A 16,934-nucleotide genomic window follows, 5' to 3' on the forward strand; every position below is an offset into this window, starting at 1 on the left:
TCTATTACAGATATTTCTTCCAGTGCATGCCAAAGTCACTTGACGTAGAGCTTGAGCAGTTCGACCCTGAAATTGAAAGAACTTTCTGCAGGAGAAGAGAGCAGCAGAGACTGAAAGAACTGATGGAGAGGCACGAGAACGATCGTGAGGAGTAACAACATGATGCTAGACATGTTGAGATGCCACGCCCAATACCGATGTTGGAGTATGCCCAACCTTCTTTGGATGGAGCACGCCCCAGCATTGTGAGGCCTATTGTACCGGCGAACCACTTCGAAATCAAACCAGCCATAATTCAGATGATTCAGAACACAGTCCAGTTTGGAGGATCTGCATTAGATGACCCAAACACGCACATCGCAGATTTTCTCGGAATTTGCGATACTTTTAAATTTAACGGAGTTTCCGATGATGTTGTTAGATTGCGTTTATTTTCTTTCTCCTTGCGTGATAAAGCTAAAGCATGGTTGAATTGTTGGCCTGTAGGTTCGATCACCACATGGGAGGACATGGCGAAAGCGTTTCTCATTAAATACTTTCCTCCATCTAAGACCATGAAGCTACGGGCAGACATCACCACTTTTGCTCAGTTCGAGCAGAAATCTTTATATGAGGCATGGGAGCGATTCAAGGATCTATTACGAAGATGCCCTCATCACGAACTGCCACTTGGGTTAGTTGTTCAAACCTTTTACTATAGCTTGCTTATTCCTAATCGTACTATGATAGATGCTGTTGCGTATGGAAACCTCTTGAGAAAAACTGCTGAGGAAGGATACGAGTTATTGGAGGAGATGGCTGCTAGCAGCTATCATCCTCAATCTGAAAGGAACAACCAGCGAAGGAGTGCAGGAGTTCACCAGGTAACTGACATTTCCGCTATTACTGCACAACTTGATGTCTTGAACAGGAAACTGGATGGTTTGAATATGGGTGGTATGGCTATGCGTCTGCAAGAGATATTTTGTGAAAAATGCGAAGGAGAACACTATGTTAAGGACTGTCAAGACAGTGGTCCTTTTTCTGTGCCAGAAGGGGCACCTGTGAATCAAGTGGGAGTCCAAAACCGTCCAAGGAATGACCCGTACTCAAGCACATACAATCCTAGATGGAGGCAACATCCCAACTTCTCATGGGGTGGTCAAAACAGTTAGAATCGACCGCAAGGAGGAAAAAAATACGGGAAACAACCGATGTACAGATCTGACCCTTTTAGAGAAGAAAAGTCCAACTTAGAGCAGATGATGTCTAAGTTTATCTCGTCCACTGAAACTAGACTCCAAAATCAAGATGCGTCAATAAAAGGGCTAGAGAATCAGATTGGACAGTTGGCAAAGATGATAGCAAATAGAGAGTCGGGCACCTTGCCAAGTAACACTGAGACCAATCCTAAAGAGCAAGTGAAGGCCATCGAGTTGAAGAGTTGAAAGATCTTAGAGGCCAGAGGAACAGAAAAAACTCAAGCAAATGATGAACTGACTGAGACATCTAAAGATAAGTCTTCTAACTCTACACAGCACCCACTGCACAATCTAAAATTGTTATACCCCCTTTTCCTGCAGCACTGAAAAAAGCAAAACTAGATGCACAATTCGGTAAGTTTCTTGAGGTATTTAAAAAAGTGCATATCAATATTCCTTTTGCTGATGCTTTGATGCATATGCCTAGTTATGCTAAATTTTTTATAGACATATTAGCTAATAAGAGGAAGTTGGAGGATCACATGACGGTGAAATTAACGGAAAATTGCTCTACTTTGGTGCAAAACAAAATCCCACCGAAACTGAAAGACCCAGGGAGTTTTTCTATTCCTTGCATGATTGGTGATGTTGTTTTTCACAAGGCTTTGTGTGATCTTGGTGCAAGTATTAATCTTATGCCCTTATCTGTATTTAGGAAGCTCGGATTAGGAGAACCTAAGCCAACAAGGATGTCCTTGCAACTAGCAGACAGATCTGTCAAATACCTGCTAGAGGTCATAGAGGACGTCTTGGTAAAGGTGGAAAAATTCATATTTCCTGCAGATTTTGTGGTACTTGACATGGAGGAGGATGTGGAGATGCCCTTGATTTTGGGGACACCATTCCTTGCAACTGGCAAGGCCCTAATTGATGTGCAAGAAGGGAAGCTGAGATTGAGATTGGGAGAAGAGGAGATCACTTTCAATGTTTTTAATGCACTCAAGCACACACTGCACTCTGATAGTTGTTATAAAATTGATGCTTTTGATGCTCTTGTGTCCAACTATGTGCAGGGTGCTATTGGAGATCCTTTGGAAGCCACTCTCACTACTGAACTTAGAAAAGATGAATTGGACTAAGAGAAAGCCGAATAGTTGTATACCTCAATGCCAACCAGCCATGGAAGAGGCCAATAAAGACGAGATTAGAAGACTTAGGATATCGAAGAGATTTGATACCTCAGAAGTCAAGCCTGGAGGAACCACCGACGCTTGAGCTCAAACCATTGCCTCCACACCTAAGTACGTATACTTAGGTGAGAATAACACTTTACCTGTCATTATTTCTGCTGCTTTGATAGATGTGATGGAGGACAAACTGTTGGAAGTTTTGAAAGCGCACAAGAGTGCTTTTGCGTGGAAGGTGGTGGACATAAAAGGGATCAACCCATCAGTCTGCATGCACAAGATCTTGATGGAAGATGAGTACTCATCTCTTGTGCAACCTCAAAGAAGATTAAATCCAAAGATGCAAGATGTAGTAAAAGCAGAGACTATCAAACTCCTTGATGCAGGTATTATCTATCCTATATCTAATAGTGCATGGATAAGTCATGTTCAGTGTGTGCCGAAAAAAGGTGGGATTACTGTGATTACAAATGAAAAAAATGAATTAATACCCACTAGGACAGTTATGGGATGGAGAGTGTGTATTGACTATAGGAAGTTGAATGATGCCACCCGTAAGGACCACTTTCCCTTTCCCTTTATTGATCAAATGTTGGAGAGCGAGGCATGAGTTTTACTGTTTTCTAGATGGGTATTCGAGGTATAATCAAATCACTATTGCACCTGAGGACCAAGAGAAAACCACTTTCACTTGTCCTTATGGAACTTTTGCTTTCCGTTGTATGCATTTTGGCCTTTGTAATGCCCCTGCTACGTTTCAATGTTGCATGACTGCTATATTCCATGATATGATTGAAACATTTCTTGAAATATTTATGGATGACTTTTATATCTTTGGTGCAACGTTTGATGAGTGTTTGCAGAATTTGAGAACTGAGTTGAGGAGTTGTGAGGAGACGAATTTGGTGCTGAATTGGGAAAAGTGCCATTTCATGGTACAAGAGGGAATTGTTTTAGGGCACAAGGTTTTGGAACAAGGGATTGAGGTGGACAAAGCTAAAATAGAAGTCATAAAGAACTTACCACCACCAGCCTCAGTCAAGGGAGTTAGAAGTTTTCTAGGCCACGCCGGTTTTTATAGGCGGTTTATCAAAGATTTTCAAAAATTGCCAAACCTCTATCTTCCTTACTTATGAAAGATGTGCCTTTTGATTTCAATGCTGATTGTTTACAGGCGTACGAGGATTTGAAGGAGCGCTTGGTGACGGCTCCTGTCTTGGTGGCACCAGATTGAGATCTGCCCTTCGACATCATGTGCGATGCCAGTGATACTGCGGTAGGGGCTGTGCTTGGCCAGCGTCAAAACAAGATATTTCATACCATTTACTACGCAAGTAAGACCTTTCACGAGGCTCAATTGATTATGCAACAACTGAAAAGAATTACTTGCAGTAGTATTTGCGCTTGGTAAATTTCATTCGTACCTTGTTTTGTCCAAAGTAATTGTTTACATAGATCACCCGGCATTGAAATATTTACTTGCTAAAAAAGATGCAAAGCCACGCTTACTTCGGTGGATTTTTTTGTGGCAAGAATTTGACATAAAAATAAAAGAAAAGAAGGGTGTTGAGAATGTCGTAGCAGATCACTTGTCTAGACTGGAACTTATTAGTAGGACTGTGTAGATCATGATATCAATGATTGGTTTCCTGATGAGCAACTGTTTGAGGTGAGACATTGTCCTTAGTATGCAAATTTTGCTAACTTTCTTTTTACAGGCTCACCCTCCCCCCCAATTTAACATTTCACCAGAGAAAAAAATTATTTTCGGACGTGAAATATTAATTTTGGGAGGAACCCTTCTTGTTCAAAATATGTGCAGATTCTATGATCAGAAGGTGTGTGGCGGAGGAAGAGTTTGATCAAATTCTCAACCACTGCCATGACCGTGAGGTAGGTGGTCATTTTGGACCAACAAGGACAACATCAAAGGTACTTGAATGTGGCTTTTATTGGCAACCCTCTTTAAAGATGCTCGTTCTTATGTGATATCCTGTGATAAATGCCAACGGACATGTAACATCTCCAACCGTCATGAAATGCCTTTGAATAATATCATTGAGTGTGAGGTTTTTGATGTGTGGGGATAGACTTCATGGGGACCGTTTCCCAGCTCATTCACAAAAAAATATATTTTGGTGACGGTCGACTATGTATCTAAGTGGGTAGAGGCAGAAGCATATGCCACTAATGCTCAAGTGGTCAAGAAATTTTTAAAGAAAAATATTTTTAACAGGTATTGGACACCACGAACAATCATTAGTGATGGTAGCACTCATTTTTGCAACAAACTCTTTGAAAAATTTTTGAGCAAATATGGTGTCACACATAAGATCTCTACCCCCTATCACCCCCAGACGAGTGGTCCAGTGGAAGTGTCTAACCGAGAGATCAAACAGATTTTAGAGAAAGTGGTAGGTGTGAGTCGGAAGGACTGGTCTATGAGGTTAGATGATGCTCTTTGGGCATATAGGACTGCTGTTAAAACACCTATAGGCACTACAACATATAGGTAGTTGTTTGATAAAGCATGTCATTTACCTGTAGAGTTAGAGCATCGAACATGATGGGCCACAAAGGCATTGAACTTTAATTTTACTGATGCAGGTGAACGATGTCCGCTGCAACTGGATTAGTTGGAGGAATTCCGGAACCTGGCTTATGATCTTGCACTGTCATACAAGGAGAAAACAAAGAAGGCTCATGACAAGCAGATCGTCGAGAAGGAATTCAAGGAAGGTGAAAACGTCCTGCTCTACAACTCCCGGTTGCGACTATTTCCCAGAAAGATGAAGTCGCGATGGTCTGGTCCATTCGTGATTTCCAAATTTTACCCATCGGGGGCTGTAGAATTGCAAGACGGCAAGGATGGGACATTTACGGTCAATGCACAGCGGCTAAAGCACTACATGAGTGGCATAATTGAGCCACAACTTAGAATCACCCGATTCCAAGACAATCCGAACTAAGACTAACCGACAGTCAAGCTCTCGACTATAAATTGAGAACTACCTCTCTCCCCCTTATCTTGCATTTAAATTCGATGTTTTGTTTATGTTAGTTATATTTTATTTATTTTATTGTTATGTTTTTGTCTTCATTTTTTTAAAAAAAGGGAGGGGACAATTTTCCAGAGAGCTAGGCGCTAGAGCGGTAATTTTCTACCTCTCGAGCGCGACCACTTATTTCGAAAATTTCCAGAGAGCTCGGCACTCGGACGGTAATATTTTACTGCTCGAGCGTGAGCACTCATTTCGCAAAACAAAATTCCAGAGAACCTGGTGCTCGAGCGGTAATTTTTTACCGCTCGAGCGCGCATGCAAATAAAAACGTAAAATCCCCTTTCCCCTTTCTCACTCTGAAATTTCTCAAATCCCTCACAACCCTCTCGCCCCCCCCCCCCCCTTTTCGATTTTATTGTGCAGGCACTTCAATCTCCACTCAATTCTCCGGCAACGAGGCACAATCTTCATTAGGAAGCAAGAACACCTCTTTCCGATCATCTTCTCCATTCAAGACACCATCTCCATCAACACCCCCATGGCTCCCAATAAACAACGAGGTAATCCCGGTTCCTCCTCTTCATCTTCGTCCTTTGATATACATCGGTTTGTGAGTGAGGCGGCTAGGGCCAGATACGATCATGCTAAGAATCACATAAACCCTATAGCCGAGAAGGGATTCCGTAGACAATTTGACGACAGACACTTAGGGCCTCTTGTGGATTTGGAACAGTGTGGATGGGAACAATTTGGGACTCAACCCAAGGCGGCGGTAGTTTCAGTTGTTAGAGAATTCTATGCGAATGCGGCGGAAGGGAAAGATGGTAGGGTCTTGTTAGGGGTCGACTGGTCCCGTGTGACTCTGTTACGATCAACACACTATTAGAAATGACGGGAAGTGGATCACTCTCAATTCGAGGCATTGGGCGCCGACCCTGATTATGATATGATCCTCGCAGGACTGTGTCATCCGGGCACGATGTGGAAACTATTGGGCGGACCGCCAAGCTGCTTTGACGAGAAGTATTTGAAAGCGGGGATTGCCCTTTGGTATCTATTTGTGGCCCGAAGGATGATGCCGGTCTCGCATAAGAGCGAGGTGCAGTGCTTCTGTATGCTTTGACTGCTGGTTACAACATAAATGTGGGCAAATTTTTACATTCTCAGATCATGTTGAGTGCTCACAATAGTCATGTCGGTCTCTTATTCCCCACCATCATCTTTGAATTGTGTGCGAGGACGGGAGTTGTATTCCGTGATGATGAGGAGTGGTTGTAGTCGATGAAGGCTATTTGTGTCGATGACTTACAGCGGAAGAGGGCAAAACGACACGTAGACTTCCCCACTCAGGATGAGGAGGCACGTCAGGTGGATCAAGCACCGACATCCCTCATCGCCCACAACCCCGCAGGCGCACTCAGAACGACAAAATGGACGAGAGTCTTGCCTTCATGGCTCACCAGGAGCAGGTCAACACCAACGTCAAGGCACATCTTGCCCATCTCGACTCCATGATGTGCACTATGCTCATCCACGGGGGTGTATATCCAAGGACCATACCACCACGTCCGCTTTTCATTCCCCCTACCAGTTTCAGTATGACTATCTTCCGCAAGGGGATGCCGCCGGAATGCCACCACCGGAGCACGATGAGGAGGAGCCTTGATCAGGGGAGTTCATTGTTTCCCCTTTCTTCATGTTTTTATTTGAGTTTCTTTTACTGCTTTATTTTTTAATTTCATACCATTATTTCACTCTAGCATGTAGTTTGAAATTTTATTCTGTGTTTGCATTCGTGTGTGCACTTCTGTGCTTTGTTGTTTTTGTGCAATGGGGACATTGCACACCTTTAGTATTAGGGGGTCATTTTTCGTATTTGTCTTGCATGAGTGTCAGATGATGGTGAAACTAGTAAATTGGTAGCCAATGATGATTGTGGGTTAAATGAACTACATGTTGCTTAGTCTTATCACTCATTAGGAATCCCTAGTGAATTGAAATTTTTTTATGCACACATAGTGGATTTTAATAGTGGTGTCGATGACAGTTAAGTTCAAAATAATCTGTGAGGAGAACTGGAGAAACATAAGATACGAGTAGAACTTGAATGAATTTATGTGGAAATAAGTGACTGACCAGTATCATGAACTCGAGTAGAAAATCAAAAGTACACCTCAAATCCCTTCATCAAATCGTGCATAGGACCTAAAAATTCATCTCTAGGTCAGATAAATGAACATTCCCTATATCCCAAGCCTAGGGAGTACGCATGAGAAAACTATGCACCAAAAAAATAAAAATAAAGAAATAGGGGAATGTAAGGTGTGGGGGAGACTAAAAAGGGATGAAATCCTATCCCAAAGCTAAAAAGATAGAGATGTAAGGCGTTGACGAATGTCAGAGAAAATTTCTGACAAGTGCATAGTGAAAATGATCTACGTACTCCCAATCTTTCTAAACCACTTGAGCACTTATGGCTATTGACTCCTTAAATTTTGTTGTTCAACTATGAAACTCTACCGCTTTATGTGTTTACTGGTTGGTCCCAAATAGAAACAGAACTCAGGAAAGAGAAATTTGCGTTGACTTGTCGATTCGGCGACCCACATGATTTGCGAATAATATTGTCTGAAACATAAGCTAGAAAAATCTACAGCACACACGACCATACTTTGTGGAAAAATACAAATGTTTTGAAACAGGTATTAATGGATGTGTGCTTTGACCAATTGGATGTGGTTCACAAACCCGCTGAGGCAGGAGATGTCAGTTTGCTACTTCGCCATCAATCTAGTTATTTTAATACGCTCACTTTGTGTTAGTTTCATGTTTTAGTTGTAGTCTGTAACATATTTTGCTTGAGGGCAAGCAAAAGGTAAGTATTAGTTGGTTGATAGACGTGATTTTTACATGTTTTATTGCATTAGTTTGTGTGTGTTTGCATTATGCATGTGTACATTTCATTTACATTTTGTTCATTTTAGAGTAAACATTAGCATTTGATCATGTCTCACTTGTGTGACAAATTTGCAGGAAAAATGACCGGAAAACCGAATATGGAGCAAAGTGCGCAAGCCAAGAAGAAAATGGCAGAAAGGCTGGCGCCCGAGCAGTAGAAAATTACTGCCCGGGCGCGAGAGGTGAATAGCTAAGATGATGTCCAGAAAGTATGGCGCTCGGGCGGTAATTTTCTACCGCCCGGGCGCGAGATTTATCTTCCAAAGAGCCAACTTACAGAAGACTCGGCGCTCGAGCGGTGATGTTCTACCGCCCGAGTGCAAATGCCGCATTCCTCAATTAATATTACAGAAGATGTGGCGCTTGAGCGGTAATTTTCTACCTATTTTCGGAAAAATATCTTTGCCGATTCCTTACCTTAATCTTGGGATGTGGATGATATGGGAAGGATATTGGGACGTTTTTTGAGGCATTCAGACTTCATTGGAGCAGCCGTCACAAGCTTGAAGAGGGTTTTTGCGCTTGGATTGAAGATTCGAAGATTTCCGGACATCGTTCCTTGCGTTTTTCGTCAATTCTAGTATTTCTTATGTAGTTTTCATCCTTTAAACTTTGTTTTTTTTTAATTTCAAATATTAATTTGAGTAGCTAAACTTTTATTATTTGCTGGGATTTAAGAGGATCCTACCCCAAACTTTGATATAATTAATTTACATATCGATTTCTGATTTGTTCTTGATTACACTATTGTTTTATCGTGTTGTTAAAACGTATCTAACTTTAACAAAGCTTTTATATTGCGAGTGAGTTCGAGAGAATAACTTGTGATAGGAACGAGTAATATAATCCGTAGATCTACAATTTACATAGATATATGAAATTGGATACGAGCCGATAGTCATAGTTCGGTAAGGCGAAAACTAGAGGATTTCATAGATCGACATGCAATTCACTCTTGATAAATAATTAAAGACATTTAATTACTTCATTGAGTAGAATTAGTTTGGCATAGCTCGAGAGAATGTGTTCAATTGAATAGGAAATCCCGTCGGAAGCATATAATCATTATCGAAAGAATTAATTAACTAACGAGGGGTAGGATGAACCGATATTCCCAACAAATTCATTTCTTATTGAATTTTTAATCAATCATTTTAGATATTAGATTTCATTAATCAATTCTTGAATAATTTTATTTGCATGTTTATTTTATCAGAGTAGTAATAATCAATCAACCAATTTTCGTTGCTAAAGATTTAATAACTGAAAATAATAACTGTCAAACACAGTCTTCAGTGGAACGATACTCGTACTCACGTACATTATACTATTACTTGACATCATGCACTTGCGATTAATTTTTGAGCATATAAACCATATTTTTATTAAGGATTTCACAGTGCAAGTTTTGCTCGATCACAACGTAAGACCATGAACTCATTAGAAAGTGTACCGTATATTCTAACATGTTCCTAGTCGAATCAGCCACCTAAAATAAGGATAAAGATGCTTGAGCTCGAGATTAACATCTGCGATGTAAACGCCATGTTTAATTGGTAAGGGCATGAAGATGTTCATTCATACAGATGAGTGATAATTTGATGATTCACTGAGCAACCCTCCTTCGAACTATAAGTGGTTCTCCTTAATTGAGTTGAATGGTTTTCAGTTATGGTTGTATACCATTAGTCTTTTGACTTGGGATAAACGAGAAGCTCTAAGTACTAGCATGCACTTTGATTTGTTTACCGACTCTATTGAGGGTAATCAGGTGGCGAGGTTGGGTGCAGTTTCGAAATATATATAAGCAAATACATTGCAGTCGGAGATACTAGTGAAGATATCATATGTGATCTGATGAGTTAGTAGTGCAAGGATTTTCTGGCCAGATCAAGAAATGTAATTTAAGGAAAAATGTTTTTCTAGTTGCACATATCATGTCACTACTAGTACTCAAATATGCATCACATCGTTATCGAATTCATATGCAACTCTCGATATACCAATAGTTGCAGATACGATCGAGATATATGAGTTGAATGGACCGTACTATATGATAACCATAACTTAAGGTTCTTGCAGCCACTATCAGTGATACCTAGGAGATCATGAGGTGTAGCTACCTAGACGCTCTTACTATGATCTGATGGGTGTAATCAGAAATGAGTTCTGACATTCTTAGTCAAAGAGTTGATGAAAAGAATGAGGCTTATTAGGGTGAGCTAAAATAAGAATATAAGCTATTATGAATAACAAGGAGATGTGAACCCACATCTAGATATATCCACGAACCAGTGAGGGTCACACACATATCATATTCTGTGTTTCTGTTGAGAAAATCAAAGTTCAATTAATTGAATTTGACGACTGTAGTTTGACGAAGATCAAACAGAATGCTTGTAAAGGAGTTTATAAGTAGATTCCATAGGATAAAAGAAAAGGAAGTAGGTTATTTGATAATTGAAAGGAGAGTTGAACTGTCTGTTTTGGTGAAGAAGTTCACAAAACTAGCAGCTGCCAAATATGGACAGTGAAAATTTTGAACTTCGAAATGTTCAACTTTTATTATATGAACAAGACTTGTATATTTGACACATAGGCACTCTCAGATCATCGATCAGAGTTATAATGAGTTCAAAATTATTTATTTAGTAAATTTAGAATTTGCTGATTAAATAATAATACTAGTAGTGGTGATTACTAATATGTACAAATTCTCATAAAATATTCTAAAAGGGACTTGAATTATTTAACTAATAAATTAAATATTGATTATTTAATTTAACTAATATATATGCAAGGTATTAAACGTGCATGTGTAAATATATTAATGTTTATATATACTACTTTATATGTAGATATAAAGACGTGCATATAATATTAATATATCACGCATTATCAAAAATTGATAAATACACGATATAATAATAATACGTGAATTTTGTTTAATGAAAATTAAGAGTCCCTGGTGATAATAGGATCAGGAATCATGATGGGAGAAGGACTCTAATGTGATTAGGAATCAATCTTTCTAAATATTTCATTGATGGTCATATGAAATTAAAGAGTTTTTGCACAGAATACAAGAACAGTAAGTTCACCAAAATTCTTCCTCCCCTTCCAAGTACAACTCACGGCCACTTGAATAACATACGACGTCCAAAAAAAATTTTGAACGTCGAAATTAAAAATTTAAAACTTCTGCCTGGTATCCCAACATAAGTTTCACTGTGGACAAATATTTTTATCGGATTTACTTTTGTTAACCAGCAAATCAAATTTTACTTCGCAATCGCATTACTTCTTAGTTGAAATGGAGGTTTTCTTTAGTTGTGTTCCTTGCAATATTCTCCCTTTCGGCATTTTGTACTAATCGAAGTTAGATTCCCCCATTACGATAATGAAGTGACTTATCTTTATTTAATGAGTTTTTATTTTTATTTTTGTATAAATAGACTTGAAAAAGTAGGTGACATTATACTGAATTACAAGTAAACATATATATTTATATTTACATTGTTTATGGCTCATAGTCTATATAAAAAATTATAAGTTCTTTGGTTAAAAACAAATTAAAAGTATTGTAAAGGGACAAAACTAATATCACATTTACATTAATATATTGGAAAAATTAGAGATATTTTGATAAATCCAATATAATACGTGCAGGTGTTGCTTTCCAGTATTCCTAAAAAGTGTAAAAGGTGTGGATCGACATTTAATAAAATTAAACATGAATATTAGGGTCTCCTCCTAGACGACATTGAAGTAGTATTACCCTCGAAGAGATCTTCGAGTAATGCTTCGATATCCTCAGGCTGGTACTTAATGTACTTATCAGCTTGTTTTCCATTGTCCAAACATTGCCGGAACCGGCCAACGAAGGATCGGTAAGCCGGTATGATGACCGCAGATATAGACACCCTAAGCTCCGATTGAAGCTGCTCATCACTGACCATCCAACTGCTCTGTGTTCTGTGTATTTCTTCAAATATTGTACTAAATGTCTTCATCCTCTCCTTCATCGTAGCTTTGTTTACTTTCCCACCATTCATTTGCGACAGTCCTTCTTGATTCAAACACTGCAGCACTCTACTCCACGTCTCTCTCTGATAATTTTTATGGTACTGCCTCACCACTGTTGATCTTCTCCGGCACCATGTATCCCCCATAACTTGGCGGATTTCGGCACAACTCTTTACTTTTTGCAATATATATCTTCCGTTATTCATCAAGAATATGTATCGGAGTGAAGGGTCTCTGTAAAGATTCGATTTGGCTTCTAAATTCTCATCCAAAAGTTCCATCACTCTCACCACCTGAATACAAAACGGCGTTGCGGCCTCACTAGTACTAGTGCTCGAGGCTTCATTCTGTGACGTTTCCGTACTACAAATATCATTCCCCTTGTGCTTTTGAAAGATTTTCTCCAGTGTGTCTTTGTACTCACCGGCGTACTTTAGATAGTTCATCACGTAGCGCGTTAGTGGGTGCACGGCGCCACCAGGGACTGGTGTTCTCGCGGCATCGCTCTTGATCGAATTTTCAAGATCGCAGAATATGCTAGCAGCTGCCTCCCCGACCCTATCGCCTCCCGACGCAATCTCCACCATCAAATCGGTGGAGCATAAGTCGCTGTCCATAGATAGAATAAGATTCTTCAGCGTCTCGTACAAGTCAAGGAATTTGAACAGCTTTTCCGCAGATCGTTTGGCCATTGCCACCGCCTCTGCAAAATCAAGTAGCTGAATCACCACTGAGCGAGCGAGGTTGCTAAAGTGGCTTTGCCAGAACTGCGGATGTTCCGAAAAGACCAACTCACCGAGCTTTTTCTCGCTGGGGAAAATGACTCGTGAATAAAAATTCACGACCCTGATCCACCGTGAAATCTCGCCCTCGAGCGATTCCCATGGCATTTTTACCACATCGTTGATATTGATTTTTTCGAATTCAAGCCTTTCCATTTGCTGCCTGATCGCATTTCTTCGACATATCGAATAAACTTGGCAACATTCGGTTTCGTACCCAGAGGAAACCATGGTTGTCGCAATTTTATTCATTTTCGTCATGACTTGCGGTGAATAGGCCAGATAATCATCTGATTCGACAGAATCAGGTTCTCTAGGCAGCACGCAGCGATCCGAATATTCTTCTTGATTCGACAAGGCTTTGTATATATTATGATTCTGATCCAACCAATTTGTGGAATCTTCCAACAGTGCCCGAAATTCCTCTTCCAAGAATGTCATGGCACGTTGTAACACCATGCTGGTTCTGTTCAAGGTGGCATATGGAGGAAAATGGCTCAAAGCATTTGTCAATTTGGAGATGTGCGCCACAGCTTCCATGAAAAACATCTCGTCCTCGCTCATCTCTTCTCCAAGTACTTTTCTTTTGGCATCATCACCCTCTATTTTCGATTCGATCGTCTTCAATAAAGTCTCGACGAAATCAGGAGTTTCAGGAGGACCTGATGACTTGTCATCAATTTCCAGAAGGAAGTTTGTGAATCTATCGATATCTCCAAAAAGATCATCCGGACTAGACGATTCAACGTCTTCTCCTAGACTATTTTTCCTCGAGTATATTTTTCGATACGATGCATCGTTTACTGATGAGGAACGCAGGGTGGTTGGAATTTGACAAGTTTTGCTGAAGTTATTGTATTCACCAAGAGATAATTTTTCCATTGCTATAGATGGAATTATTATTATTCTTGAAATTTGTAAATATAGGGAAACTAAAAACACGACGATAGGGGGAAAGTTGTGAATTAGAGGCTCAAAGAAAGTTCGTTATTTAACAAGGGAGGGTTGACTTTGTCTGCTCAGATTAGTTAGGGGAAATAACCCATTTCGTGTCTATTATTTAGCTTTTTTCCCTCTCATTTTTTGTCCATTAAAACCATCCCTAATATTTTTTTTTTTTTAATTTTATTAAAGAAGAACCAAATACATCTTTGATATGACAAATACTTGTGTGAGACGGTCTCACGAGTTGTATTTGTGAGACGGATTCTTATTTGGGTCATCCATGAAAAAGTATTATTTTTTATGCTAAGAGTACTACTTTTTATTGTGAATATGGGTAGTGTTGATCCTGTCTCACAGATTAGGATCCATGAGACTCACTCCTTTGATATAATGACTCCTATTTTTTAGGCTTTTCTTGGTTCAATCCATCTCGTTTGTTATATATTAAGATCCGTCCTCGTATGTGCTCTCCACGACGTGCTTCGGTTTGGATTCAATGATGGCTTTATGCCTTTGAATAATTTACCACTTCGTGGCATTCCATGATCTTTTTCTTATGGTTTTCACATTTTCAAAAATTTAAAATGACTCCTGGAAAATGATGACGATATGGCCATATCTTTATTTAAATCTTATATCGTGATATTTTGTAGATATTATCTTGGTATGTTTTAATAATTACATATATTAATAAAGTACTAAAATTTTAAAAGAAGTCACTGTAACTCAGTTGATAGTCTTTATTCTCTAAGCATCAAGTTGCGGGTCTGATTCTTACTTGGGTTTTTTCCTTCTTTTTCTATTTATTTTTTTAATTTATATATTAAAATGGCAATGTACGTAGTCTCCATGAATTATAAATATAAACCAAATGAATTATAAAAAATATTGTATAAGCATAAAACTCGTGCATCGATGCACTAGTATATCAGTTGTGTGCGTCAGTGCACTAATATATTATTAATATCTCTCAAATCCTATATTGACTTGAGTATTTGAGTGGTTTGCATTTAGGTGAATTTATCTTACACTTTTTCTTTGATACATAAACCTATTTCGAGACGTTTCGATTCAATTTTTTATTGAAGAAATTGGTATCTGATAATCGTTCGATGTATTTTAATGGGTGTTATTTTTCTTAGTAGCATAAAAAATATATCATAAACTTTCTTCAAAGGTCGAGATTCCTGCCATGTTTTTTTATCATTCCAACTTTGATTTAGTTAAAAATTTGACTCTTCCATGTTTAAAAGGAAAAATAGTTAAATAGTCATGTAAGTTTGATTTTGTGTTTTGGGCCTGTATGTCTTCAAATTTGAGTTTTGCTCATATAAGTTCGGTTATGTTTTTACTAGGTCATTTTTGTCATCGTGTTGACATTACATCGAAATGTCATAATGTCGTATTGAAAAATGCTGACATGTATAATGTCAAATTAACAATTTATCAAAAAAGACCAAAACCCAAAACTCAACACAACTTACTAGACAAAAAACCAAATTTTAAAATATATAGAATTAAAATATAAAATAAACAAATTTGCGAGAACATTTAGACTATTATCCTACTTTTAAATTATAAATAGTTCTACTAAACGAGTTGACCCGTCTTGTCCCTTCAATCTATCGGGTTGGAAAAATTTCAACCCACCTCACCTCTCCTCATGATGCGGGTTAAGCGGGCAACTCACCAAACATTATAAAAAGTAATAAAGAAAATACAAAAACAACTGCAAAAGTAATAAATGGTAGGCTTTCCAGATAATAGTTGAGATTTTAACTCGCCTTCAACTCTGTTACTATAAGTGGTTCAAACCAAAAATCGTAATACCCATTTTGTTGGATAAAAAATTTGGTACATTTTGGTGGTTAACAAAATAATAGTGTGAGAAAACTGACTTAAGAAAAATTAATTAAGTTGGTACAATTAAACAAATCTGATATCAATTTAAAGGATTCCAATTTACCAAACATTAGAATCAGTCTACAACAGAAATCTAAACTGATGTCCACATCAAGCAGTCTCAAAAACTTATCACAACAGTGTATGAGCCGTAATAATGTACGAACTTTCAGAAAAACTTTGGCACAGGCTAAACAGCCAACATACACTTTTGATTGAACGGATCTATTTTTGAGAGTATAAATAGAGGATGAGTTGACTCCAGGAATAATTAATCACTCCCTGATAAAATAAAGTATTCAAGGTCCTTGATATACCTGAGCGAAACTGAATCAGTTAAGCACACCGTTAGAAGAATTTTATCTAATCATTTAATGATCATTTCGTGCTAAGTTAGTATCATTTTGTATTACTTATGTATTGCACTTTGTAGATTGTCTATTAATCAATTTGAGATACTAGAATTTTCAATTTGACAGTGTTTAAGATCAAACTGAATCGGGATCTTGCAAACTACTTGTATCATCCAAAGTCCTCTAGTGTGAACCTTCTTAAAGGAAGAAGGGCTGACGTAGGAGTTTCAGTTTTATGAAGATCTAAAAACATATCTATCATCTTACCCCTTCCCATTCATTTTGTGATTTTTTCTAATATGCCATTTAGCTACCTTCCGCACTTATATATGATAAAACTAATATAGACACTCGAGAATAGCCAGTTTAGTTGTCAACCCATCTAAACTAATCAAATAAATTTCATATTGTGTTTTAAGTATTTATTCAACCCCTCCTTATAAATACTTAACCGATCCTACAAGTGGTATCACAGTAGTTTATTCTCGATTCTGAACATTTCCGATTACAATTACTTCATTCAGTAAAATTCTCATGTTCTCTACGGAAGACTTTGATGACTGGAAAAAAAGAATGCAGGCTCACTTAACTAATCAAG

The 16,934-nt window shown here is 38.4% G+C and overlaps 1 protein-coding gene and 1 non-coding gene across 2 annotated transcripts; both read right to left on the reverse strand.

The window, feature by feature from the left end:
* Positions 1-558: 558 nt before the first annotated feature.
* LOC140813412 (small nucleolar RNA R71) lies at positions 559-664 on the reverse strand. The gene has a single exon (XR_012113946.1). It is a non-coding gene; the product is annotated as a small nucleolar RNA R71 (small nucleolar RNA).
* Positions 665-11,903: 11,239 nt separating this feature from the next.
* Positions 11,904-14,071, reverse strand: LOC140812516 (exocyst complex component EXO70C1-like). Its single transcript, XM_073170801.1, has one exon. The coding sequence runs from the start codon at positions 14,016-14,018 to the stop codon at positions 12,069-12,071; it is 1,950 nt and encodes a 649-aa protein (XP_073026902.1). The 5' UTR covers positions 14,019-14,071; the 3' UTR covers positions 11,904-12,068.
* Positions 14,072-16,934: the final 2,863 nt, after the last annotated feature.

Source organism: Primulina eburnea, chromosome 14 (assembly GCF_022965805.1).
Source record: "Primulina eburnea isolate SZY01 chromosome 14, ASM2296580v1, whole genome shotgun sequence".
Classification (NCBI taxonomy): domain Eukaryota; kingdom Viridiplantae; phylum Streptophyta; class Magnoliopsida; order Lamiales; family Gesneriaceae; genus Primulina; species Primulina eburnea.

Coding starts and splice junctions, on each gene's coding strand:
- LOC140812516 (XM_073170801.1), bottom strand. CDS start 14,018: ATGGAAAAATTATCTCTTGGTGAATACAATAACTTCAGCAAAACTTGT.